The sequence below is a fragment of the Cyanistes caeruleus genome, chromosome 7 (assembly GCF_971803275.1).
Source record: "Cyanistes caeruleus chromosome 7, bCyaCae1.hap1.1, whole genome shotgun sequence".
Classification (NCBI taxonomy): domain Eukaryota; kingdom Metazoa; phylum Chordata; class Aves; order Passeriformes; family Paridae; genus Cyanistes; species Cyanistes caeruleus.
In genome coordinates this window covers 3,017,136-3,044,767 of record NC_141707.1, presented here as the reverse complement: position 1 = coordinate 3,044,767, position 27,632 = coordinate 3,017,136, and the positions used below count along the sequence as shown (strand labels likewise).

The window sequence follows — 27,632 nt, the reverse complement described above, 5'->3', positions numbered from 1 at the left end:
CAGGGGTTTTGGGTTGTTTTTGGGGATTCTGGAGCCCTTCCCAAGGGTTTTGGGGCCGTTTCTGGGGATTTGGGGGCAGTTCCAAGAGTTCTGCAGCTGTTTACAGGGGATTTGGGGACTGTTTCCTGGGGTTTGGGGCTATTTCCAGGGGTGAGGAGCTCTTTCCGGGGATTTTGGGACTCTTTCCGTAGGTTTTGGGGCTGTTTTGTGGGGTTTTTGGAGTTATTTCCAGGGCGTTTTCTTAGTGTTTCTGGGGGCTTTGGAGCTGTTTCCAGGGGTTTGGGGCTGTTTTTGGGCGTTTTGAGGCTGCTTCTTGGAGGTTTTGGGGCTCTTCTAAAGGGTTTTGAGGCTGTTTCTGGGGGTTTTGGGGCTGTTCCCGGCATTTTTATCCCCTGAGGGCGGAGTGGGGCGGGCCCGTTGCTATGGCCGCGGTGCCCCTTAGCAACGAGCCGCGCGCACGCGCCGCGCGGGGCACGCCGGGAGCGCCGGGCCGGGGCCGGGCGGGTCCCGCCACGATCCCGGTTCGAGTCCGCCCCCGGCCCGGTCTCGGTCCCGGTCCGATCTCGGTCCCGGCCCCGCTCCCACCGCGATGAACGAGGCGGTGTCGCGGCAAACGCGGGAGACTCTGGGGCAGGTGATCCGCAAGCCGCCGCTCACCGACGCGCTGCTGAGCAAGCCGCCCTTCCGCTACCTGCACGATCTGATCTCCGAGGTGGGGTCCCCCCGGGCTGGGTGGCAGCGCGGGGGATCCCCGGTGTGCTGTGTAAATCACGGGGGAATTGGGGCATTTCTGGGGTTTGGGGTGGGAAAGGCGCGTGTAGTGGTAGAAGGGAGTGAGACTGACAGAGGCAGGGTTATTGGGATACTGGGGAGGAATTGTTCCCTGTGAGGGTGGGCAGGCCCTGGCACAGGGTGCCCAGAGCAGCTGGGGCTGCCCCTGGATCCCTGGAGGTGTCCAAGGCCAGGCTGGACACTGGGGCTTGGAGCAGCCTGGGACAGGGGAACATCGCAGAATCACAGAATCACTGAGGTTGGAAAAGCCCCCCGAGATCACTGAGTCCAAGCTGTGCCCATCACCTTGTCACCAGCCCAGAGCACTGAGTGCCACATCCAGGTGATCTTTGGGCACCTCCGGGGATGGGGACTCCAAGGCCTGAGCACCCTCTCCATGAAGAAAGTGTTCCTGCCACACACACAACTGACTTTACTTCATTTATCTGGTCTTTTATTATTTATTTTAGTAGAAAATACTTCTGATTTTATGTAATTACTGGAAGGCATCATCTCTATTGAAGGGCAGTTGGGGCAGGTTATTTTCAGGATATAATTGGGGAACTAAAACAAATATGATAATTGAGGAGGTAAAAAATATCTCTTCATTGATGTTTTATCAGGATAAGGATTCCAAAATCAGCTTCCTTCAGAAGGCCATCGATGCAGTTGTGATGGTGACAGGAGAGCCACTGTCAGTGAAACCTGTGCCGCACAAGATTCATTGAGCAGAGGCTTTAAATGTTCCTAACTTACCCCATTTCTTCTGTTCTTTAGGTGATCAGAGTAACAGGCTTTCTGAAAGGACTTTACACGGATTTTGAGTTGAAGTCAGATAACGTCAAGGTGGGCGTGGGACTTCCGTATTTATTTAGCTCTGAGTGTTCTTTGCAACTTGCCACAAGGTTCTTTTGCTCTTTTCTGCTTTCAGCACCAAGGACCTGTTGTTATTTTTGTGAAGAAGTTATAAAAGCTCCTGCCTGTGGGTTATATTATGCATTCCATGGGGTGAACACCTATGGATTTGTGCACAGATAGGTTTTAAATAATCTTGTGGTCTCTCAAGAGAATCCATGTCCCTAAACTTATTGCTTTATATATTTGCATGTATGTATAAATACATATACAGGTGGTATATAAATACATACCTTACATATAGTTTTTTAATATCCCAGGACTCACCTGTCTAGGATTTGCATTCCACAGTAGCTTTACTGCAGTATAAAACTGGCTGATGGCTGAAAGAGGAGGTTAATATTATTACAGAAAACTCCTTTTGTTAACATCCAAGGATGACTTTACTCTCTGTTTGCTGCTTTCCCCTGATTTTTGGCTGAGCTGATGCTGAGTTCTCCAACTCCTGATTTGGGAGCTTTGGTTGCTGATTCCTGGCAAACAAAGCAGTGTTTGTGTGTTGCCACTTAGGCAGCTGATCCCATGGTGTTTGTTTAACGTAGCAACTGAAGTGTGAGCTCTGGGAGCCTGACTTCTCATCCCTCCAGCCGGTTCTTGCATGTTTTAGTCACTGATTAATGCGTGTGTTTATTGCTGTGACTGCTTCTACCCCTATCAGGATAACTAAAATTAAGTTATTTATAACCAAATTGTTGTTTGTTTTGGGGTTTTTTTTGATAGTGTCCTTGTTGACTCAAAAAGCAAATTTCTCAGCAGTTCCTGATCACGTCTTTGTTGCATCTGCATGCTGCTGTCTCTCTGAGAATTTCTTTCATAAATTTCTTTCACAGCCCATAAGTCTGTGCGGTTTTCCAGAGATCAGGCAGAGGAGATCAAAATCCTGGAGTGTAGGGGAAAATGTCTCAACCTTGAGTTCCTCTTCCCAAAACTGGTCAGGAGGAAGACTTGGCTGCTTCCTTACTGTGATCTCTCTTGGAGTTGTAGAAGATCAGGAGAATAATTTTTATCTGAGTAATCAATAGGAAAGAGCTGTAAGGAGGACTGAAATTGTGGAAGTTCCTTATTTGTGAGGACTTCTATAAAATTTTAATTTGCTTTACTTTGTTTATCTGGTCTTTTATTTTTTTTACTTCTGATTTTATGTAATCACTGGAAGACATCATCTCTATTGAAGGGCAGTTGGGGCAGGTTATTTTTAGAGTGTAATTGGGGAACTAAAACAAATATGATAATTGTAGAGGTAAAAATATCTCTTCATTGCTGTTTCACCAGGATAAGGATTCCAAAATCAGCTTCCTTCAGAAGGCCATCGATGCAGTTGTGATGGTGACAGGAGAGCCACTGTCAGTGAAACCTGCACGAGTTGTGGCTGGACACGAGCCCGAGAAAACCAATGAATTCCTTCAGGCAATTGGGAGGTGTTGCTTAAATAAGGTGGGACAGAGTTATTCAGATTTTATGCACACAGCAAACAGGGGCAGGTGGAGAGGGAATGGCCTCAGGCTGGGCCAGGGGGTGCTCAGGGTGGACAGCAGCAGGAATTTCCCCATGGAAAGGGTGCTCAGGCCTTGGCAGGGGCTGCCCAGGGAGCTTTGGAGTGCCCATCCCTGGAAGTGTCTGAGGAACACCTGGATGTGGCACTCAGGGCTCTGGGCTGGGGACAAGGTGGGGATCAGTCACAGGTTGGACTTGATGACCTTTGAGGTCTTGTCCAACCCAAATGATTCTGTGCCTTAATTACTCCTCTGCTGTCATTAATTGCACAGTAGAAACACTGTAATAGCAATAACAGCAGAGAGAAAGTTCATGATCTTTAGGAAGAGTTTGAGCCAACTTCCCACACAAATGCATTCTGAATATTAAGGATTTTAATGTTCACTTTATTTGTTTGTCTTTTAATAAAACTTATTAGATTTGAAGTACAAAATAAAGCCTCAGAATCTTTAAAATTTTGGGGTGCAGACACACCAATTATACACTCAGTTTCTCACCTTTGGCTTTATCTCCTTTCAGTCAAATCTATTAATCGTGGAATGAAAGTAATTTTTCCACTTTGTTTTTTTTAATTATGGAAATACAGTAATGGGTAATTTGATAACTGGTTGAAAACAATTGCAGGGGCTGTTCTTACACAGAATTATTGCATTCCTTCATGAAATTATTGTGTTTTTACACTGAATTGTTACATTCTTAAAATAATAATTAGTGCATTAATTATTTAATGAAGCAGTTTGCTCATTTCAGTGGTGTTTTTCTGTTCCTTGCAGCTGTCCAGTGATGCAGCTGTAAAAAGGGTCTTGGCTGGGGAAAAAGCTGATGCTAAAGGGAAACCTCCACCCTCTAAACCTCGAGATAAAGAAAGCAGAGAGCCCAAAGCAGAAGAACAGAAAAGCCATAGGGATAAAGAGGTATCATTTGCATTTTTGGGGGGTTACAGGGGTACCATGATTTATTTATTTGGGTTTTTTTTAGCATTTTTGTGTTTGTAGAGTCACTGTGGGGTTGAGTTGCCATGTGTTGGAATTAATTTTTAGTGTTTGCCTTCTTTTTAGAGCAGGAGAGACACTGAAATTAAAGAGAGAAGCTCCAGCAGAGACAAAAAACCCAAAGGAGATTTGAAAGACAGCAGAGAAAGAGAAAAGGAGAGGGATAAGCAGAAGAATAATGAAGAGAGGCACAAAGACCCTGAAAGAGACACCTTGAAAGAAGGAGAAAAACAAGAGAGGGAGAGAAGCAAAAGCAAAACGACCAAGCAAGGAAGAGAAACAGAAAAAAACAAAGAAAAAGGAGACCCGGAGCGAGGAGATGACCTCGGGCATGATAAAGGACAGGGAAGAGAGAAAAGACATGAAAGAGGAAGGGAAAAGGACAGGCTGAAAGGAAGAGACAAAGATAAGGCCAGGGACAGAGAAGGAGACAAAGATAAGGTCAGGGACAGAGAAGGAGACAAAGATAAGGTCAGGGACAGAGAAGGAGAGAAAGACAGAGAAAGAGGAAGAGATCGGGACAGAGAAAAAGACGGGGAGCATTTCAGGGAACATGGAAAGGAGAAAGCAGAGAAAAAGGTAATTGAAAAGTTATTCTGGGGAAGAACTTGCCCCATGCTGTGGTTGGGACTGTGTTTGTTCCAGTGGCCTTCCATGTTTGCATTCCTGCTCATTCAGCAGGAAGGGACCTCATTCCAAACCCCTGCCATGGGCAGAGACACCTTTCACTATCCCAGGCTGCTCCAAGCCCCAGTGTCCAGCCTGGCATTGAGCACTGCCAGGGGTCCGGGGGCAGCCCCAGCTGCTCTGGGCACCCTGTGCCAGGGCCTGCCCACCCTCACAGCCAACAATTCCTTCCCAATATCCCATCCATCCCTGCCCTCTGGCAGTGGGAAGCCATTCCCTGTGTCCTGTCCTGCTCCAGGCCCTTATTCAATTCCCTCTCCATCTTTCTTGCTGGCTCCCTTCAGGTGCTGAAGGGCCTTCTCAGAGTTGGAAGTGGATGGTGTTGAAGGTCTGTTCCAACCCAAATCTGGGTCCCAAGTCTGGGATTCAAGGATTTTAAGTCTTAAACTGCCTTGAGAGCCACCTCTTCATTGCTTTCCATTTTGTTGTTATTCTATTTCCTCGTCCTCTAAATATTTCCCATTTGGTCATTCTATTCTGTTGGTAGAAATTCAGGATTGATGCACACCCAGATGCTTCTCTTGGATCTAAACCAGTTCATTTCTTTCCAGCCCTCAGATTCAGAGGAGTCCATGCTTAGAAAACCACAGAAGCCAACTAAAGACAGCAAGTGCCAGCCAGACACTGAGGTTAGTAGTGGAGGAGGTAGGAATATTCAAAGTGTTGTGTTTTGGTTTGGGAATCTGCTTGAAAACAATGTAGGGTTAAAAGGTAGGGAAATGTCAAGTTTTAGGGCTGGGAAATACATGAGATAGATGTTTCCCTGGATTTTTTGGTTGTTTATTTATTAAAAATTTCTCTGAGCTTGGACCAAGAAAAAAAAGTCTACTCCATTTATTTCATTTTGCAGATTTTATTACTGTGTATTGATGTTTTGGACACTTAGGATCGCAGACTGGTTTGGGTTGGGAGAAAGCTTAGAGCTCATCTCTTCCAACCCCTTGCCATGAGTTTTCTTTTTCCTCAGAATCTTTCCTGGAAAGCTGATAGGGTTTTTGTATTTATTTTTGAATTTTAGCACAAGTTACTGTTTTGGAAAGAAACTGAGTCCAGTGTTGTTTCAGGGTCCATGCTTTGCAGCTGGAAGAGCAGCTCAGTGCCCCTGCACAGAAGCTGCTGCTTGTGACACCATTGTGCCTCCATCTGCTGCTTCCTGATGACCTGAGGCAATTTGGGGAATTATGGAGCCACGTGGCCCAATGTTTAAAGAGGGAGACTTCAGTCAATGAACCTACACAGGCTGAGGAGAAACAAGGCAGGATCACAAGTCTAGCAGGAGTCTCTGTACCCACTGACATTGTCTTGTCTTCCCCATGAGATGACATCTATGGCTCTTCCTTGACTCTTTAAGTTATTGGCAACGGGAGGGAGAGCTTATAAAAGAGGTTTTTATTTTTAGCCTCCAGCAAATATTCATGGCCAAGTCAAACTTCCTGCAAATTGGGTCCCTAATGGAAATTCTGAGCCTCATCCCAAACTCTCGTCGTGCTCTTGGGCACCAGAATAATGCAGCGGGGCAGTAAAGTTTCATTTCCCCTCCTAAGTGCTTTTGGGAGGGATTCCAAGGCTTTGGAATTATTACCTGAAATCCAGATGGCATTCCTGCCTCTGCCTGCTTGTGTAACAGCAAAGGCTGCTTGTTTCTGAGGTGATGAAAACACAAACTTCAGAGCAGAGTGTGGCAAATGTCATAATCTTAAAGCTGTGGAAGGGAGAGATGACATGAAAATGTGCCCAGTGAATTTTGGGAGCTGAGATAGCTGCAAAAAGTGATTTAGAGGGAATTCCATCAGGAAATCATTGGGAATTACATCTGCTGGACTAGGGTTGATCTTCTGGTCCTCACAGAAGTTTGCCAGCCTTTATTTCCAGGGGTTTACCCTGATTTAACCCTGTGGCTCCACTTGAGTCACGTGGCAGGGAAACAAATGTATTCAAAAGCAAGCAAACAACTTTCTGTGCTCATGAAGGACATTGAATCATATTTTGTGGTCTCTGCTGCAGAATGAATAACTCTTCAGCAACTCTCTTTAGCTTTTTATATGTATTTTTTCTGTTGTTAGTTACTGTATATGTATATATATATATATATATATATATATATATATATTCACTGCAATAGAAGTGAAACGGTTTGAGGCAGTACCCAACAAGTCAGCCACTGTTTTTTTCTCCTCAGGATTAACCTATTTTAACTTTTTACAGCATTTAGTTTAGAGAACAGATCAATTTAGATTTTTTTTTTTAAATATTCTACAAGTACAGCAAAGCTGTCACTTCAAGTTTAGTCCCTGGCTTTGCTTAATGAGATTTTCTCTATTCATGCAAATCTCAGTTTTTCTTGCTGCTAATTATCGACACCAGCTTTCAAATCTGCTTAAGGCTGACTTTTTTTTGTAATTTGAATGTATTTTTCTGTTGCCAAAGAAACTCTTTGTGTTACCCAGTGTGCAGTAGTCATCACATGGGTATCCATAATTTTCTGGAGCTAGAAGAAAGCAGGGATAAGTAGGAATTAAGAGACATTTGGCTACCACATGGCAATCAGAAGCTGCCTCAAGGCTGGCTCTTGCATCCTGCAGCTTGGGATCAGGGTTGAGTTGTGTTCTGTTCACTCTCAGTCCATCTCAGGGAAAAAATCAGATTTAAAATGGCCTTTTGGACATTCAAAATAATGAAGATCATTATTACTTTGACTTGACAAGAGGTGGAGGAGGTCACAGAGCATCTGGTGCTGGTTGTGGCCACAGAACAGGTAAATAATTTCCCCCTGAGGCCAAACACCTTGGAAAGTCTCTTCCATGTTTCCCATGGCAGCTGGAAATCTTGGCTAAAGCTTTCTGTAATATCCTGTCACTTCTGGCCACTTGCAGAATGGGTTTGATTTTTGCCCTGCAAACTCTATTGCTCTGGAAGTGGTCACTTAAAGCAGCCTCGAAGTCCTGCCTAATGAACTGCTGTTCATCTTAGAAGTTATTTTGGTTATGTAATGAAACTGTGGAATTAAAAAAAAAAAAAAAAGACAGCAGAGGGATTCCATCGAAATCTGCAGGAAGTGGTTCAAATATTTCTGTTCTGGAGCTGGGAATGTCCCTCTCTCTGGTGTCACTACATCAGAAATCCATCATTTAAACTTGCTTTAAAAATAGAGATTTTCCTCATCTCGTTGTGTTTGAGAAGTTTTAATTTGCAGAATCTAATGCCAATAAAACATCATCTTGTGTGACTTCATGTGAGGAAAAGGTAATTGATCGATGTTTTCCTAATAAGTCCTATCAGCACAGCACTCAAGTTGGCCTTAGCAGGTGGAGATCTTTCCTTGTTTGTGGTTTAATTTATATAAAATTATACCTGCACACTTTATATTGCAGAGATGGAAAAATACCTCTTGGCACTGCGGATTTAATTAGGAGAAAAGTACTGTGGAGCGTTGATGGAATAAAACTGCTGTTCACAGAGTTAATTCTTATTTATTATTAGAGAACCATCAGTAGAGCTGATGAATTAGAGGGGGAAATCACGGTGGCTTATTTTATAATGAGCTCTGAAACACTAGCAAATGTTTTCTTCTGTCTTGAAGTGAGACTTGGCCTCTTTAAAGGTTAATAATGAGGACAGAGCAGCAGCCTGGATGGTTTGCAGAAGGCTCTGGATCCTCTCCACATGGAAACATAATTACTCAGGCCTGGGAAGCGTGCATGCATCCATCAAGGATTCCACTGTAATGTGTTTTTTCCAGGATGGTGTGAGATGAAGTGTAAGATTTCCCTTTAATGGCTCCAGCGGCTGCTTTTCAAAGCCTTGAAGGGGAATAACCTCTTTTATCTCCCTTTGGAAAGCCCCCCAGTCATAAATATCCTGGGCTTTCTGTTTTTGTGTGCTGCCATAGCGGGTAAACGTCAGCTTTCACCTTGCACCTGCTGCACCAGCCTGCACATGTGGCTCCACAAAAATCTTGTTTGTAGCCATATAAATAAATGACCAAATCCCCTCTTGCAGCAGCCTCAGCCCCTCTTGCCAGCTCCCTCCCCACCTGTGCTAATAATGACCTCACCCAGAGGGCTGCTGGGGCTGGAGTGTGCCAGATGTGCTTCTGAAGGGCTTGGAGCTTTCTTTTCCCTCCTTCCATGGTGTTGGGCTTGTGGAGGTTATTATGAAGAATTAAAATTAAGATGCATCACTTGAAGGTTGGAATTGTGCCTGGTTTTCCTTAGAACATGCCAGAATTTCCTAAAGAGGAAAACCACTTCCTTCTGGTGGAAGGTGTCCCTGCTCAGGGCAGGGGGTGCAAGGGGATGAGCTTTAAGGTCCCTTCTACTCAAACAACTCTTTGATGGCATAAAAATGGCAGAATTTGTGGTTCTCAGGTTATTAGTAGAAACATTGGAGGTCTTTTCCAACCTTTATCATGATCAACAGGGCTGACAAAAAAATCTTGGATGAAAACTGCAAAAAAAGAAAAGCACAAAAGGAAGAAGATCCGGGAAGGTGCTAAGCATATCTCAGGATTTTGGGTAATAGGCAGGATTTTTATCCAGGGAAGTTACCATTTAATTAATGGACTATGCAAGCTTGGTAGCACAATTTTTTCCATCCTTGCTTCTGTTTTGGACTGAAGTCTAAAAGGTTGTGCATCAGGTTGAAGAGGAGCTGTGTGTCTGATGCAGCTGAAACACAGAGGTTTGAAAGATTGTAGGAATCTTCCTCCTTTTTGTAACCTTTTTATTCCATGGGGTTGGATACTCTTAGTTTGGAAGTTGTTTTTCCATCAAGTAAGTTCACATGAAAGAAAATAGATGGTATTCACCCAGGAAAAAATATCCACAGGTTGTGAGGGAAACAAACTGAACATAAATGTGTGGATCAATTATTTAGTCAATATTTGATATCTGTATAATACTAAGAAAAGCAACACAGGGAAGTAAATTTTAGATATAATGATATAATATTTAAATCTACTGTTATATAAATTTGTGGGCTTTTATTTATTTTTGTTTTGTTTTGTTTTGTTTTATTTTCCAGAATGACACTCCTGCAAGGATATCAAAGCAGCCTTCAGCAAAAGGATCAAGGCATCGCTCCAAGCCTGGAGGAGAAGGTAACCACAGGGAGGATATTGTTGTTTCTGTCAAATATGCTGAAGGGTAATTGAGTAGGAATAGCAGAAATACTTAAATATCCTCGTTTATGATTGTCAGGGTTTGGTTTGTACTCCCAGCCTGCATTTGTGAATCCAAGAGGCAATTTTCCTGCCTGGATTTGGGATATAGGAAGTGAGACTCGGTTCCGTTTGCTCTCGTTCTCCATGAACAGTTGTAGATACAAATTCAGCCTGCTTTTGGTATTTTCTGTGTAATTACTCTCTAAATGAGCTTTTAGACTTGTCTGCAACTATTTCTGACATTTAACATTTGTTGAATGTTTACAGCAGAGCAAAGTGAAGGTTTGAGCCTTGAAATGGCTTTAATTTGGTTTAACAGGCAGTTGGGCCAGGCTTTCTAAATATATTACTTCTCTCTGGAGGTGCTTCCTTGCAATAATGTCATCAACTTTTGTAATTCAGCCCTTAAATATTGTATTTACACACTGCCTAGAACATGGATTGTCTTCAGGATATCCCAAATATTGTACATCAGGAAGAAAGGAAACTTAGCTTAGCACTGCCATCCTTTTGTGTAGGAGACCAGGAGGAAGAGCCTGGAGAAACTCCTGGATAAAGAATAAATGTGGCTGGTACCCAGAGCTCAGACAGCAGCAGTGGAACTACAATTTCTGTCTGTATTTCAGTGCCTTTTCCCCTCCTCTTATTTCAGTGATTGATCCTAATTCCCTTTCAGTGCTTTGTGCCCCTGGTATTTTAATCCTAAAGAGGAAGTAATTGTACACAAATCACTTTAATGTGTCTGTTCAGAAGATTCAGTGACACCTGTGGGTTGATGCCTGTTAAAATCAGCCCAGTACTGGTTAAAAATTGGTGCTCTTTAGGCTAATGAAGATCTTCATGCACTTAATTTGCCAGTCTCATTATTATTAATCTATATAAAGAGATGGTGTGTTGCTGGGTGTCTTCCCAAGCACCCATGTGTTTTTTGGATTTCTGTTTTAGGTTTTCATGTGTCTGAGACAAAATACTGTAGTTATAGCAGTCCTGCTTTCAGGATAATGAATAGCCCTGTTTGGGCACCTTGAATACCTTGGAAAAACGCTGGCACTTGGGATCTGAATGTGTGTTAATTTAGGAGCCTCATTCAAGTTGGTGCTAGAAAACAGAAATTTTGATGTCACATCTCTTGTGCTATGAAGTCTGAAAAATTTGGCAGCCGAAAAATCCTTGTCTGGATTCCATTAAAACTGCAGCCTTATTTTACTACTCAGTGATCCTTAGCTGATCCTAGAACTTCTTTTATTTCCCAAGATTTCAGTATGATTTGTTTTATATGGCACTTAACTGCAGTGACCAGACACACCCCATTTATAGGATTATCCCTTTAAAACCAGAATCCAGTTTTCCTGATAAGTTTAATACATGGAACGACTTTAGGGTGAATATTTTAAAATACTCCTCCTTCCCTGATGCATCACTTAAATTTTAGTTTACCAGAGCCAGGAATATTTTGGGGCATTACTCCTCTTTTTTTTTTTGACACAGTGGGGCTGCCATAGGTGAGTAATCCAGAGGGTAGGAAAACTTTCTGGAGCTGTGCTGATGCATGTTGCACACTGGTGATGATGATCAGAGCTTTCTATTTTATCTTCTATTAATTGGAAATAAATCAATGTACAGCAGGAGGGAATGTCTCTTCTCCGTGGGCAGATAAATTATAGAGGTTTATGCTGGATATTTCAGGAGTTCAGTCAGCACTCATTTGAAAAGTCTTTGTGCACCTTGAATGTGATTTATTGACACTGAAGAGGGTTTATTAAACCAGGGTAGCCCTTAAAGAAATCCTAGCAGGTATTTAGCTTGGCTTTTTATTTTGAATTTTTATTGGCTCTTGGGTTTCATTTGGCCATAAACTGGTTTGTTACAGGAGCTGTGGACACGAGGAGTGTGGCAGATGGGATTTCAGAGGATGGTGCTTCTGAGCTACAGGAGAGAAATGAACCAGGCCTTGCAGAAAAACAGAAAGGTAGGGAAAGTGCCATGGAAAGCCCAGCTGGAGCATTTGGGTCAAACCAAGCAGCACAATGATGTAAGGAGGGTGACTGACACTTAATCCAACGGCTGCCTTGCGTTTTAATCACATCAGATTCATATTCTGCCTTGAAAAAGGTCCTTCCCCTGATAAAGGAATTCTAATTTCTTTTTCTTATTCTTCTTTCCTGTCCTTTTCCAAGAGGCAGATGCTGCACCTGAATCCCTTGGTGGCTTGTTCTCTGTAAGAAGTGAATCTTTGCACGCTGCCTTTTTGTGCAGCTCTTTGGGAGTCTCGGTGTTTGCATTTTACAGGATTCCAGAGGAAAATTCCACCATCCCTGCATTCTTACTCCTCCATTTCCCCCCTGCCCCAAGCTGGATATAGCTCCCAAGACATGGATTTGTATCCAGCTACAACACCCACGGAGCCATGGAAGCAAAATGCAGGAGGAGGAGCTGGAATTGCAGCAAAAAGCTGCATTTTTGTTCCCTCCAGATCCACATGCTCAAGCTGCTTGGGAGAATGGATCCCATGGATGTGGGAGGTGTTCCCAGCCCACCTTTTGGCCTCCAGGGCCTCTGGCTGTAGCAGCCTAATGAAATATGGATGGATGGCCAAGACATTTGTGTGACCTTCCCCAGCTGGCAGAACTTCCCTGCAAATTCCCTTTCATCTCTTGGAGCTGTCTTGTCATTTGGGATGTGTCTGGGATGGAAAATGAATTCATGTTATCATTAGGATGGATGTAAGAGGAGTACCCCCAGGTTCATTATTGATTTGGATTGGATCCCCTGCTGTATTCTGAATCGGAAGAATAATGAAGGTTGGAAAAGATCTCCAGAATCATCAAGTCCAACCTATATAATTGACCTTTATTTTATTGACTGATCTTGATTTTCAGCTTTATTCACCAAGGCACTGTAAACCCTTCATTTTTTAGGTTCAGGACCTTTAAGTTCCCAAATCCAAGCTGTTCCATGAGCCCAGGATTATAAAACATTGTTTATTAGCTGAAATAAACTGATTTTCCTGGATCTTTTATTTCTGTCTGCTTCAGTTATATTTTGTTGCAGAGCAATGAGGCTCTGTATCCCAATTTTCCTGGCCCTGGGAGTAGTTCCCAGGTTCTGGATGTAATTCCTGTTGTGTGCTTCATGCCTGACTTGATCAGATTGCAGAATAAATAGAACTTTTCTGAAAAATCAATGTATTTGTCATTTACAGATTAATTTGCCAGAGACTCAATAACATTCCAGTGACAAAAGAACAGCATACTACATAGCTGAAAACTTTAAACACAAAAAAGTGCTTTTTAATAAATCAAGCCCTTCTCTAATGCTTTTTGTCCTTTTTGTGATGTATTATGGAATTTTCAAACATAATTAGGCTGGGTTTAGATGCTTTGAGTAGGCTTTACTCAAGGCGTAGCCACCGCCTCAACCAAGAATCCCAGTAGGGGAAGGGAAACAAAAGCATTGAGTGAGATGATGTCATTTTCACAGGGGGGGGAATTTTACAATATTAAGAATCTTATAAAGAATTTTAACTGGTTTTTTCAGTGCAGTGCTAAGATTCCAAATGCTGTCATAAAAACCCGAGGTTTTCCTAGCCCAGCTAATTCCCAATTTTATGTTGTTTTGTTTAATAGATAGAGAAGAGGAGAACATGGCTCCTGAAAAGCCTGGAAATGGGGAAGCATCTCCTGATGTCCCACCTCAGCCTGCCCAAAGGTGTGTTTCCATCCTTTATTATGTTCTTAGTCTATAAACTGTTTCCATGGAATGTTAGCAACATTTTTGTGGAGAATATTGCATTCCCTCTGTGCATTCCCTAAAGATGGGTGTTATGGATAAGGTGAACTTGCTTTTTAATTTGAATGTTTGAATTCTCTTCTCTTCTCTTCTCTTCTCTTCTCTTCTCTTCTCTTCTCTTCTCTTCTCTTCTCTTCTCTTCTCTTCTCTTCTCTTCTCTTCTCTTCTCTTCTCTTCTCTTCTCTTCTCTTCTCTTCATCAGCAAAGGCTTGTGTTGCTGTGTGTAATGAAATGTGAAATTGATTTTTTCCCCATTCCCACTGTTATTCCAGGCGGATTCCCCGTCCTGGCAGCGCGAGGCCAGCACCTCCACGAGTGAAACATCAGGAGAGCACCGAGCTCTTCATCCCAGAAAGGTGAGGGATGAGGGAAATGCAGAGTGGAAGTTCCTTGGAGCACACCCTTCCCAGCTCCTCTGGCTTCACCAGTTTGGGGTGGTCACCTCATGGTGGGGACATGTGGAATTCCCATCCCTGGAGTGTCCAAGGAAGGCTTGGACGTGGCACTCAGTGCTCTGGCTGGGGATTGCTCACAGGTTGGACTTTGAGAACTTTTCCAGCCTCAGTGATTCTGGGATTCTGTGATCTTTTCATGGCTTTTAGTTGAGTTTAGTTTATTCTGGACAGATCTCAGTATTTCCATTCATTCCTCTTTTCCTTGTGTCCCTGGCAGGAGCGGCAGCGCCAAAACGGCCCCAAATGTGATCAGGGAGCAGCAGGATTCTGATGAGGAGGACGAGCAGTTCGTGGTGGAGGCAGCAGTGCCCCTGCCAGAGATGCCAAAGGTCTGCTCTTGGTGCAGCTTACTGAACCTTTTTCCCTATTTTGTTTGGAATGTCCAGCCTGGAGAGGAGAAGGCTCCAGGGAGAGCTCAGAGCCCCTTGCAGGGCCTAAAGGGGCTCCAGGAGAGCTGGAGAGGGACTGGGGACAAGGGATGGAGGGACAGGACACAGGGAATGGCTCCCAGTGCCAGAGGGCAGGGATGGATGGGATATTGGGCAGGAATTGTTCCCTGTGAGGTGCTGGCACAGGGTGCCCAGAGCAGCTGTGGCTGCCCCTGGATCCCTGGGAGTGTCCCAGGCCAGGCTGGATGGGGCTTGGAGCAGCCTGGGATAGTGGAAGGTATCCCTGCCATGGCAGGGGTGGGATGGGATGAGCTTGAAGGTCCACCCAAACCATTCCACAATTTCCTGCCTTGTTGAAATATCCCCCAGCTGAATATTTTTGAATAGTTCCATATTACAGCAATGCCAACTTTTTTGCAACTAAAGCTCTCTTCCTGCATGTGTAGGAGCCAGAAGTGGAGCTGGGTGAGGATCAAAAGCATGGTACGTTTGCTTTTATCTATATTTATACAGATCTAGAATCAACCCCTGGGTTTAAACCAAATGCTGAACACTTAAAATGCTGAACAGAGCAGTAAAATCCCTCCTGAGGGAAGGGGTTTGCAACGTTTGCAGGAAAACCAACTTATTTACCCAGGCTTGTTTTCCTGTGCAGCTGGATTGACAACTGTGTTAAGGACACATTTTCTATGCATCCTCAATGTCAGCAGGATTTAAAATTCTGCATAAAGCTCATGAATTAAAGTTTCTTCAAGTGTCAGGTACAGCTTGTCAGCTCTGAGATACGAGGCTGGATTTAAAGACAAGTTCTAGAAAAGTTTGGGAGAAAAAAGGTCAAATAACAAATACCTTGTGTGTCAGTGTTTAAAATACAAAATAAAACGCTGATTATGTTGCTCTAAAAGTTGTCTGCATTGAAAAAACAAACCAGTTGGGTTTTGTTTTATTGTCTGAATGTTTAAAACTGTTTAGTGTGCACCAGTGCTTAGAAAAATCTGGTTTTTCAACAGGTGGGCTGGTGAAAAGAATCCTAGAAACAAAGAAGGATTATGAGGCATCACAGAAATCATCCCAGACCACAGACAGGGTGAGGTGGCAATGGCCTTCAAAGAACTGGGAGATCAAATGTTGCAATTGTGACCTTTTTCTTTGCTTTAAATGTGTTTTATTCCAGTTATGATCAAGCTTTTCTCTGTCATGTCTTGTTTTGCTCATGTGATTTTTTTCCCACAGTTGAGAAAGGGAGGGTGGATTTTGGTTTTTCTGGGTTTTGCAGAGTTTTTTTGCTATTTTGGTCACTTAGAAAGTGTGTGGGAAGGATCTAGCAGTGCTCACAAACCAGAAGCAAAAGCTTGTACTCCCCATATTAGAGTGCCTTCCTCTTACAGTGGAGAGCTCTAGCTTTGTCTGCCTTGCAGAGCTCCTGGTGTGAGAGGCAACCAAGGCTGAGATGGACTCTTGTGATCCCTTGGCCCCATGGAAAATTCCTAAATCCATTCTGATGTGCTGGGGAGAGGCACTGAGGCATTGAAATGAAAAAAGTCTCATAAAATTAGACAAGTACATGATGTTTTGGGGAGGTGAATGCATTTCATGAGTTCTTATATCTTCCAATCACATTTATTTTAATCTTAATTCAGTATTGTAAGGTTTTCCTACATTTCCTACAATTCTTTTCAGGAATGGTCTGTGTTGTTTGAGACCAGCTGTTCCCAGAGCTCTGTGAAATCAGTGGTGATTCTTGAAGACTTCTGAAGCAGACTCCTGTCTGCCTCTTTTGGCTTTTCCTTTCTTTTCCAGCACGTTGGGGTGGCAGATGTGACTCTTGGGGGAGTATCCTCCTTTCTGGAGTTTGGGATTGGCAGAGATCCAGGCCTGGGAGACAGTTCCTTTTGTGTATTGCAAGGGCTGGGGTTGATGAGCCCAGGCAGGGTTAGGTGGGATATTGGGAAGAAACCCTTCCCTGGGAGGGTGGGCAGGCCCTGGCACAGGATGCCCAGAGCAGCTGGGGCTGCCCCTGGATCCCTGGAAGTGTCCAAGGCCAGACTGGACACTAGGGCTTGGAACAGCCTGGGACAGTGGGAGGTGTCCCTGCCAATGGCAGGGGGTGGCACTGGATAGGCTTTAAGGTCCCTCCCAGCCCAAATTCCTCTGGGATGATTCTATATCTGAAGAAAGCAAATCCTTCTAAAAAGAAGAAAACACCTTTAGATTGTTGCCCATGATCTGTTAGGAGTGGTTTTAGCTTTATCCAACTTGCTGAATTGCATCCATTTGTTAGAAATGCACTTCTTGTGGTCTCTGTGGTCACTGGAACACCTCTGGCTGTTTGGCATGAGTTTATCCATCGGGAAAATTAGCCTGCTTGGCGAAATTCTGCCTTTTGAGAATTGTTTGGATACAAAGAAGGGTTCTAGGTTGAATCTGCTGTTTCTGCAGCAGCTCCAAAGCTCATTCCTGAGCTGGCACTTGAGCCCAAGCCATGCTGCTGTCCCTGTTCCCGGGTTTCTAACTAGATGGTGCTGTTGGATCATCAGTCCCCAGGCTCAGTTTAGGAGCAGCATTAGGAATTCATTAATGCTCAGCACTCCCTCACTGTGGGCTGCTCTGTTTGGTGGTGTGTCCTGTCCAGCACTGGGCATGGGGCAAGATGGAGGGGGAGGATTCACACAATCACATGGATTTCAAGCTCAGGAAACTTCCTCTGGTCTCTGTGCTAAATTTTCAGGTTGGCTTTTTTTCCTGACTATGAGTAACAAACTAAACCAGCCCCTTTTTGACCCCTTCAGTATTTTTAAATGGCCAATTGTGACCCTCTACAATCACCATCGAGTCCTATCTTGGTTTTCAGCCCCTGAAACATTCATTCAGTGCTTGTTTGGCTTTTGTTGCACTCTGGAAGCCCTGCTCTGCGTTAGCAGTGCCAAGAATAAACAACTCATTCTGGAAAAAAACCTGCTGACTTCCTAGTCCATCACGTGGAAACCTGCCCAAGCTCCTGGAATACCATGGGATCGCCTGTCCAAGCAGCTGGCTGCTACTGCAGGAGGTTCCTTTGCTGCTTCTGCTTTTCAGATTGTGGTGTGGAAGTGCTTGGGAACCAGAGAGGGAGTCTGGTTCTCCTGAAATTGTGATCCACAGAGAAATGTGGTTCTCCTGGAATTGTGATCCAGAGAGGAGTCTAGTTCTGAAATTGGGATCCAGAGGGAAGTGTGGTTCTCCTGAAATTGGGATCCAGAGAGGAGTGTCATTTTCCTGAAATTGGGATCCAGAGGGAAGTGTGGTTCTCCTGAAATTGGGATCCAGAGAGGAGTGTCATTTTCCTGAAACTGTGATCCAGAGGGAAGTGTAGTTTTCCTGACAGCAGAGTTGAATGGAAAAGATGATTAAAAATGCTTGGAGTGTGTGACAGGCACTTGACAGTTCAGAAAACAAGAGCTGGAGACACGATTGAATCCTGGGAAATGATTTTAGAGAATGAAATTACTGTGACAGTAAAAGTAAAAAAAACCCAAATTTCCAATGTGGCCTTGCCTCTGGGGATGTTTCTCTGTTTATTTAATCTGTTTTCCATCAAACTCCCCAGGAGAAATGTCTTCTGCATTGGGGTACAACTGTATTCCAAACTGTGTTGTGCATCACAGAGTGAAATTAAGGGTACTGCCATATTTTTGCAGTAAGGTATCCAAAAATCCAGGGAATACTTGAAAGAAAGCTGGCTTTGGGAAATTCCATCTTCCTTCTGTCTGTCACTAGAATGTTCATCCTCCCTCATTTTATTAAACAATTCAATACATCCAAATGAAATGAAATATTTTCTCACTTCTATTCATTAGTCTTTAAAGCCTTGATCTTCTGCCAGTTGGGAAAATGAAGAGGGAAGAAAATAGCAGGCTGAGTGCTGCAACTATTGTTTAATACATTATTAGCTCCAGTATTCAGCAAAAAAAAAAAAAGATCAATGGGTATACCTGATTTATTGGGGATTAATGAACCAGAAATGAGGTGAAGTTGGTGGATTAATACTTAATCCAAATGTAACACTGGTGCCCTCTCAGGGATGTTTCACACCTTCCAGCTGCTGATGGCTGGGGAACATTTATTTATGTTAAAAACATTCCTCCAAAACCCTTTCTGTGCTGTGTTTCCCAAACATGCATTTGCTTTTTAGGGGTTTTAATAAAGGAAAAGAAGGGAGAAGGAAGGAAAACTGTGACTTTCATCATCTAGGTTTCGCATGTGCAGAAACTTAAAATAATATACACAATTTTGAGGTCAAACAAAGAGGTCACTCTGGAAATACACAAGATTTTTGCTGCCTTGATTAGCTGTGTTCAGCCTAACAAATTCCTAAAAAAACTTCCTAAATGTATTTGTTTAGAATCTAAGCCTCTAATGTTAACCAGAGAAAGAAACAGATGTTCCATTTTGTATTCCACTTCATTTATTTGACGTGTGGAAAAACGTAGGCAGGTTATTAAATAGCTGAAGCAAGTGGGGAGAACAGAATTCCCATCTTTGCACTATCCAAAAGGGCTTCAGAAAAGCAGAGGCTTGGAGGCTTCTGGGAGAAACAAGTGGGATTGAATAGCTCAGCACCTGGGCAATATTAACTTGAATTACCAGTGTGGTACATTATGCTCTTAGAGCTTAGGACAGATCTAATCAGTGCTGATTCTGTTTGTTTGAAGAGCTGCAGGTCATTGATTTTGACATTAAAAAATCACGTTTTTACATTACAGCTCTGGGGGTGCCCTCCAGTCCGTGCAATTAATGTGCTGTGTTAAGCAGCTGGAGTCAGAAATGCCATCATTTAGGTGTTTGGAGAAGGCTCATCATTCCCACCACAGCATCCTGCCAGCTTGCTGTGTCCTCAGGAATGCTGACAGGAAAATGGAGGAGTTACCTATGGAAGGGTTTTCACCTGTGTGACATCTCTGCTGATGCTGATGGGACACTAACCCAGCGGGAAATCGCGGCTGCAGGCCCAGAGCTCCTCAAAAGCAGGATTTTTAAGCCAGCAGCCGAGCAGCACAGGAGCTCAGACGTGTGTGTGCTCAGGAGTGTGTGCTCCAGGCTCCTCACACTGCTTCCAGCTTGCAGGGAACAAAAATGTGGCCCCCAGGCAGTCGTGCTAGAAGCTGTGAGCACAGGAACAAGGCTCTGGCCACTCTTGGGATAATCCTGGTGTCAGAGCTCCTTTGTGCCCCAAACCACAGAATTTCTGTCCTGTGGGTGCAGTATAAATCCAAGTGAGCCAGCAGATGGATCTGTGGACACAAAGGATGTGTAAAAGTGGTGAGGCAGCTGTGGTTGCCCCCCAGGAGGGGTGCAGTGTGTAAAGGACACAGCACAGGGCCTGTCACGTCTTTCAAGGTGCTGGGGCACAGCCTGGGGGGAGGGAAGTTATTTAACACAAGGAGCAGGTTTATTCCAAGTCTTTTACACCAGGAAAGGCTGCTCTTCTGGGGGGAAGAGGTTCTGCACACAGGGAGTGTGAGGAGGAAGGGAAGGCTGGGCACAATTGACACCAGTGTGTCATCGTGGGTGAATGAATGTGCTCTGCTGTCAGTAATTACAGCTGGATTAATCTCCTGGCTTGTCTGCTCTGGCTCAGAATTTGCAGGGCTGGAGCCCCTCTGCTCTGGAACCAGGCTGGGAGAGCTGGGGGTGCTCACCTGGAGAAGAGAAGGCTCCAGGGAGAGCTCAGAACCCCTTGCAGGGCCTAAAGGGGCTCCAGGAGAGCTGGAGAGGGACTGGGGACAAGGGATGGAGGGACAGGACACAGGGAATGGCTCCCAGTGCCAGAGGGCAGGGATGGATGGGATATTGGTGAGAAACCCTTCCCTGTGAGGGTGGGCAGGCCCTGGCACAGGGTGCCCAGAGCAGCTGGGGCTGCCCCTGGATCCCTGGAAGTGCCCAAGGCCAGGCTGGACACTGGGGTTTGGAGCAGCCTGGGATAGCAGGAGGTATCACTGGAATGGCAGGGGTGGCACTGGGTGGGCTTTAAGGTCCCTCCCAAGTCAGACCATTCCATGATTCCCTGATTTTGCTTTGTCTGCTGAATACTGCCCCAAATACAGGAGATTTTGGGAACTGACTTCTCCCCAGGAAAGTAGGGTGGGTGTGTGGTCTGGGGTGGGTGTTCATCAACAGGTGAAAATTCCAGCTCTTTTTTTTTTGGAAGGATTAAATATGAACTGAAGGGAAAACCACCACCCTCCAAAAAATAAAAAAAAAAAGAAAAGAGGAGATTGAAAAAGCTGTCTTGAAAGAGCCATTCTTTTATTTTCTTGTGGATCCTTCCAGCTCAGGAGCAGGTCAGACTGAGTCTGGGAAATGTAGTGATAAAGAACATTGTGTCTCCAACTCCTTGGCCTGTGCCTGAACCCCATACCTGGCATCAGCAGAAAAAGCATCCTGTTCATTTGAAATACTTTAACATTTACTGTTTCCCCCCTGGTTCTGTGAAAGAGTTTCTTATGGGGATCCCTGGTGGATAGTTACAATCTACTTAAAACACAGACTCTGTAAAATCCAGGAAAAGAAAACAGCCTTTATGATCAAAAAATATATTTTATACAATAAAAAAAAAGGCCCCACCTTGTTGTTTTTGCACTGGATATATCCCAGTTACTTGTCCAAAATGAAGTTTGTGCCCTCTCCTGTAGAAAGAGGTGGGGGGAAATGGTGGAGCTCAATAAAATTGTGATTACTCGGGTCTGTTTTTCTAGTGGGACATAATAATAGAGTTAAAAGGGGCTGTAGAAACTATTAAAATGCTTGATGGATGCTTGTACTAATTTGACTCCTATTTAAAAAACTGTTAATTAAAAAAAAAAAGAAAGGGGAAGGTCTAAAAGTAAGCAAATGCTGTTTCTTGAAATTCTGGTGGTTTCTGGAGCCTTGTTGATAATTTCCCCCTTCTTGATTAAAAGAGAAAATTCCTGCTTTCAGATTTCTCAGGTCCCTGCACCCAAGCCCACATTGTGTTCTGCTCACATTGAGGTAATGGGAAAAGAAGCCTTTTTTTCCCAGGAATCCAAAGTAAACATTTATCTTGGTGCCTTATGAAAAACACGGAGGAAAGGAAACGTGTTGGGCCTACAGAAGTGATCCAGCCTTTTATACAGGGATAATTTATTGATTCTGGGGCTGTTGTGAAAGGGGAGTTGGTTGAGGTGTAGGGCCTAATGAAAAAGCCTGGAACAATTCGGATTCTGGCATTTTTCTCCCGGCTGAAAATCTCCTGTTACGCGTTTGTGCAGAGCGAGCAGAGGTGGCACTCGGGGCTCGTACCGCCCACGTTGCCGGCTGTGGGGAACCATCTGCCATCATTCCCCAGATTTTAACCCATAGCTGCAGCTCTGGAGCTGGGAACAGGCTCAAATGGATTTCTCTCCCCTTGAATTCTTTAAAATCAGCGTGAGTTGGCAGAGCTCGAGAGTGTCATGGTGATAATGCTGAGCCTTGCAAGACCTGGAATCGCGGCTGTCCCGTCCCTGGAATGTCCGAGGGCAGCTCAGACAGAGCTTGGAGCATCCTGGGGTAGTGGAGGGTGTCCCTGCCCATGGCATGGCTTTGAGGAACTGGATGGGCTTTGAGGTTCCTTCCCACCCAAAGTTCTTCCTTCCCAGGTTCTGGGATCCTGGTAGCACAGGTGTTAATGAGACAAAGGAAGAACGGACGGTGATTTCTGACTTGTGGGATGAGGGACACAACGAGCCCGTTGAGCTCCTGAGCCTTCAGGCTGGGAACTCTTTCTTGGGAGGAAATTTTTCTTGGATTTTTTTTGAAACTTGGGAGCTCTTACACCACTTCAACATCATATCAGTGTTTCAAAGACACTAATTTTTAATTTTTTTCCTGTTTTTATTTTTAAACAAGCCTGTTGATGAACCTGTAAAAATACTATTTGCTAGATTTTTATTTCAAATAGCATTTAATAGATTTTTAGTGGTGTTATGTTTCAGTTCTTGCAATTCCAGTTGGCCTTGATCCTAAAGGTCTCCTTCAGCTGTGACAATCCAGTAATTCCATGGCTGACTTTGGATGAAGATAATATTTTCTCCTTTTAATCTCACTTTTAAGGTATTCAACTCCACAAAGAACATGCTGGAATTACAGGGACACTAGAATTAATTTTCAGTATTTACTAATACACTTTAAGGAACTGATTCATCAAAAATATTCCAAATTTTTTTTTTTTATTTTGCTTGAGCTTTTCAAGCTGCTTTGTATTTTAGCCTGGAATATTTCGGATTGTGAGCTGGACCTGTGTTTACAGACCTGTGTATTTGTAGATCTGTATATAGATATGTTCTGTATCTAAGACATACAATTCTGTCTCGCTTCTTTACTGAATTGTGGGGTTTTCATTTCTATTTTATTTTTTTATTTCTATTTTATTTTGATCCTGTGCTTCCCTGGGAAGTGGAGGGAAGTGTGGCTGCTTGGTCTGTCTAGGTATCATTGCAAGAATGAGAAGTAGAATCACAGAACCATTTTGGTTGGAAAAGGTCTCCAAGCCCTGGGGAACCCCACTGGTGACCAGTCCCATCTGGATGTGTCCCCATTCCCCTCTCTGGGCCAGTTTTTATCCCATGAAAACTGCACTTATCCAAGTCACAGACTGCCAGCATTTCCAGCAGAATGCCTTGGGAAACGTTCCAAAACTTGGCATTTGGAAAGCAGAAGTGAAGCAGGTTTTCACACACCAACCCTCAGATAATGGCCTGGCTGAGTCTTCTCCCTCCTGAGAGAGCTGGATGTGAAATAAATTCCTTATTTCTTGGCTGAGCCTTTGGATAATGGATGGTGGGGAGGAGAGGGGTGAGGGTTTGGAGCACTTAGCCAAGGAAAAACAAGGGAATGGGATTTTTTCCTGGGAAGCTGTTGGGTCTGATACAACTCTGGTGATGGACTGGACTTCCCAGTCTCATGTGGAAAATCCAGTGCTGTGGATTGAGCCTTTCCTCTGGCTTTGATGAGCAGAGAGTAGGAAAAAGAGTAGGAATAGGGTTCAGGATAGAGAGAGAAGGGCTTGAAACGCTGTGAGATTGCATCTCTTCCATCCTAAAGGCCACCAAAGGCAGGGATGGCTCCAGGAGAGCTCTGGGTGCCATGGTTCTGTGGTGTGCTGTGGAAACACCTGCTGCTCTGAACGGGAGCCAATTCGAGGCCGTGTTGTTTTTAACAGCTCAGCCAGCGCTCCTCGAGTGACTTGGGCAGCAAAGGGATGGGGTCAGCAGCATTTTCCAGCCCAGCCCAGTTAATTTGCCAGCTCTAATTAAACCACTCAGACATAAACTCCCAGTAAAGTCAGAAATCCGGTGTTTTCCTGCGCCGCGTGTGTGGCACAGCACGGGCAGCAGCCCCGAGCGAGGCTCAGCCTTCGGATCTTGGGCAGAGCGTTTTCCTCAAACACATCCCTCCATGTCCTCGAGTCCTCCAGCCAGCCCAGGGCTGCTGAAATGTGCTTGGCAGGAGGCCCTGCAGCCTCCAAGAAGCCAGCTGAGCAAACAGCCCCTGGCTCGCACAGGAAGCCAGGCAGCTGGGAGGAGGGCAGGAGGGGACAGCAGGATGGATTCCCTGTCCCAGCACTGCCACCTCCGTGTTTAGCAGGAATTGTGCCTAGGAATTGGCTCACCCTCTGTTGGGGTGGCAGGGAAAGGCCTTCCCAGTTGTCTGGCATGTAATAAACAACCAGAATGACTTTAAATAAACTCTGCTTCAAGCTCTGCGTGTCTGGGTTTGAGGATTTGACCTGCAGGAATGTTGGAAAGAAAGAAAAACAAGGTTGTTTTTTCTGTGTGGGGGAGAAAATCCCAGTGGGCTTTTCCTTAATGGCTTTGCTGGAGTAAGATTATTCCAGTGTATTAGCAGCGTGGCATCACTTTGCTCTTTTTCCAGCATCCTTTTGCTCCTGCTGGCTTTGCCACTGGAGCAAACCCTGAGTTTGACTTGCAGTGAGCTGAGAGGCCTCAGGAGCTGCACGACAGAGACTCTGCTGGCTGCACATGAGGGAAGCAGCACAAGCCCAAATTCCTTTGGAGCAGTGGAGTTTATGGAGGCCACACCTGCAGGCTGTGTGGTTTTACAGCCGTGAACAGGAGTGCAGGCAGGGGATAACCACGGGCTGTGTCAGCTCCAAAGTGCTGTTGTTAGGAGCAGCATTAGGAGCTGGAAATCCAGATATGGAGAGTGGAGGGAGAGAAGCATCTCAAAAGGGCCGATACAGAGGACTTTGGGATGGGTTGGCACAAAGAGGAGGCTGTGCCCTGGAGCTCCCACACAGCAGCAGAACTTGCTGCTACTTTCAAAGCTTGCCCAGAGAAGCTGTGGCTGCCCCTGGATCCCTGGAAGTGTCCAAGGCCAGGTTGGAGAACTGGGGCTTGGAGCAGCCTGGGACAGTGGAAGGTGGGACGGGGGTGGCATGGGGTGAGCTCTGAGGTCCCTCCCAACCCAAACCATTCTGTGATTCCACAAATCTTCTCTTCCATTTGAGACTGTCATAAACACTTCTCCAGCTACTTCCCAGTTTGCAGCCTCCAAACATCCATCATTCAGCCTGCAGCAACAGTTTTCCCTAATTCTGATGCTTTCCCTGTTCGTCCCTTTTGTTAGGAGAAGCCAATTGTCTCGGAAGCATCCAGGAAGAGGGAGAGAGACTTGGTAGCCAAAGAAATCGAGAAGTTCCAGGTGTCCATTCAGACTGTGTGCCAGAATGCCTTTAGGCTGGGCAGGATTGTGGATTACATCCAGGAGGACATGGATGCCATGAGGAACGAGCTGCACACGTGGCGCCAGGAGAACAGGGAGCACGCGGAGGCTTTGCAGAGGGAGCAGAGGTGAGTGGGGCCAGGGGCAGATGGCGTTCTCTCTTGAGGCAGATTTTAGGGGCCCTTAAAGCTTATACTGAACCCAGAGCAGGGGTGGATTCCTAAATCCCAGCCTGCTCTCTGTGCCGTGGATTTAGCATGTTCTGGTGTGAATGGCAGTAGTTGAAACAGCTTCTTTGGCCTTCCTTGTCTCACCTCTGTGTCTTTACACTCCTTGAAAGCAGAACATCCCTTCCAGCTGTGTGTGCTGTGATCTTAAACATGGGGTAGAGATCCCGTGTTTGGGATCCATGTTTTTGGAGCCATACTCAGCCCAGAGAGATTTGCTGCTCCCTGAATCCATGTGCAGAAGCAGCATGGAGGGATTTTTAGTTGAGCCCTCTCCTGGTGCATGGCAACATGCCAAATGTGAGCCCCACATCAGTGCAGTGAGGCACTTCCAGTCCTTCAGGACAGGATTACAGAGCAGCAGCCATGGAGAAGACAATGCTTCCCACATGTCCTGGCATTGGGAAGCTCATCCCTGGTTGCTTTGCTTCTGTGACAGACACTTGCAGGGTCCCAGTGAGGGAATACCCATGCAATTCTTAGCGATGCCTTTGGTGATTTATGTGGTGGAAAGGAGGAGAAAACCAAATGATTTGGAGATCTGGACTTGAGCTGGTGAGCCCTTGAGTGACTGGGTAATTCAGAATGGCAGCAGACTCCTGCAGACTGGCATTTCCTCTGGCTGTCCAGTATCCTGAAGATAAGCAACATTATGGAAGGGGACACATTTGTTTGAAAACCATTTCCTCATTCCCTTAAGATGCAACCTGTGTTCATTAATGTAGGATTCATGAAATTCCCTGTTAGTGTCACACTGCCTGTCCTTGTCAGCAGCTCCTGATGGCTCCTTCTCTGTATCGTGGAATCATGGCATAGCTTGGAGCCCATCCAGTGTCACCCCTGCCATGGCAGGGACACTTCCCACTATCCCAGGCTGCTCCAAGCCCCAGTGTCCAACCTGGCCTTGGGCACTTCCAGGGATCCAGGGGCAGCCCCAGCTTCTGTGGCTCTTGTTCCAGAGTTTAGCAGAAAAAACAGATGAGCCAAGAAGACATTTTTACTGTTGAATTATAGGTGATCTCCTCAACAATATTTACCTCTATCCATATTACTAGCTTTGTCTTTCTGCTTCTTATTGCAAACTTTCTTTCAGGAAGGGTGGGAACAACTTAAAGACCAGGCTGGATGGGGCTTGGAGCACCCTGGGTGTCCCTGCCCAGGGCAGGGGGTACAACTGGATGGGCTTTAAGGTCCCTCCCAACCCAAACCATCCTAGGATTCTGTGATTCCATTAAATACTTTGCAGACTTTCAGGTATTGAAATGTACTTTCTTGGAGGATGAAATAACCTGAAGCAGCTTGAAAGTTTCCAACAACATCCTGCTTCTTTGTGTCTCTTCCAGCATCACAGACAGCGCTGTGGAACCACTGAAAGCTGACCTGGCTGAACTGGAGCAGCTGATTAAAGACCAGCAAGACAAGATCTGTGCTGTAAAAGCAAATATTTTAAGGAATGAAGAGAAAATCCAAAGAATGGTTCTTAGCATAAACTTGTCTTCAAGAAGGTGAAAAAGAGGGAAAAGAAATGGAAGAGCCTTGGGACTCACTGACTGACATTGCTACCAAAAAACCAAAACCCAAATAGCAGATATGCCTTGTTCAGATGTAAAATGTTTAGGGACCAGAACCCTAAAGATGATATAAAAACCCCATTATTGCATTGATTTTTAGATGTTGATATTATGCAGGGTAAAATTACATTCATTTGAATGCTCAAGTTGCAGAGCTATTAAAGTAACTTGTTTGTTTAAATGTGAGCTGCTGGTTCTCGCTTCCCTGTCCCTCCCTGGCCACTTCTCCCTTCATCTCCTTCTTATCTCCCCTGAAATTCCCTCTGAGCACACTGTCCTGATAAAAAGAACTCATTTTCCCCCTTAAATGTTCCAAACTCCTGCAGGTCAGAAGGTCCCTGAATCCTGTTCAGGGCTATCAGGAATCTGATTAGGACCAAGCGAAAATGCAATTCAAACATCACCACATAAGGGAGCTGAAGTGTTTTATCTGCACAGGTGTTAATTCCTTTTTTATTG

General features: G+C 44.8%; 1 protein-coding gene across 2 annotated transcripts; it reads left to right on the top strand.

Annotated features, from left to right (window-relative positions):
- The first annotated feature begins 446 nt into the window (after window positions 1-446).
- Window positions 447-27,354, top strand: IFT54 (intraflagellar transport 54). Of its 2 annotated transcripts, none has more exons than XM_023930400.2 (15): window positions 447-712; window positions 1,549-1,617; window positions 2,959-3,120; window positions 3,954-4,094; window positions 4,239-4,751; window positions 5,411-5,488; window positions 9,882-9,957; window positions 11,891-11,989; window positions 13,647-13,728; window positions 14,082-14,165; window positions 14,482-14,593; window positions 15,100-15,136; window positions 15,664-15,740; window positions 25,280-25,503; window positions 26,946-27,354. In XM_023930400.2, exons 1-15 carry the CDS (start codon window positions 590-592, stop codon window positions 27,109-27,111), a joined length of 2,043 nt encoding a protein of 680 aa, XP_023786168.2. In that variant the 5' UTR covers window positions 447-589; the 3' UTR covers window positions 27,112-27,354. The 2 variants fall into 2 exon arrangements, with proteins under 2 accessions (XP_023786168.2, XP_086754700.1); XM_086898574.1 differs by having other exon boundaries at window positions 475-763.
- Window positions 27,355-27,632: the final 278 nt, after the last annotated feature.

What these genes read in the sequence shown, in the direction of transcription:
- IFT54 (XM_086898574.1), top strand. Translation starts at nt 590, where the DNA reads ATGAACGAGGCGGTGTCGCGGCAAACGCGGGAGACTCTGGGGCAGGTG. An exon ending in AGGAGAAAGCAGAGAAAAAG is followed by an intron (nt 4,752 to 5,410) that starts GTAATTGAAAAG and finishes ATTTCTTTCCAG; the next exon opens with CCCTCAGATTCAGAGGAGTC. An exon ending in GCTTTGCAGAGGGAGCAGAG is followed by an intron (nt 25,504 to 26,945) that starts GTGAGTGGGGCC and finishes TGTCTCTTCCAG; the next exon opens with CATCACAGACAGCGCTGTGG.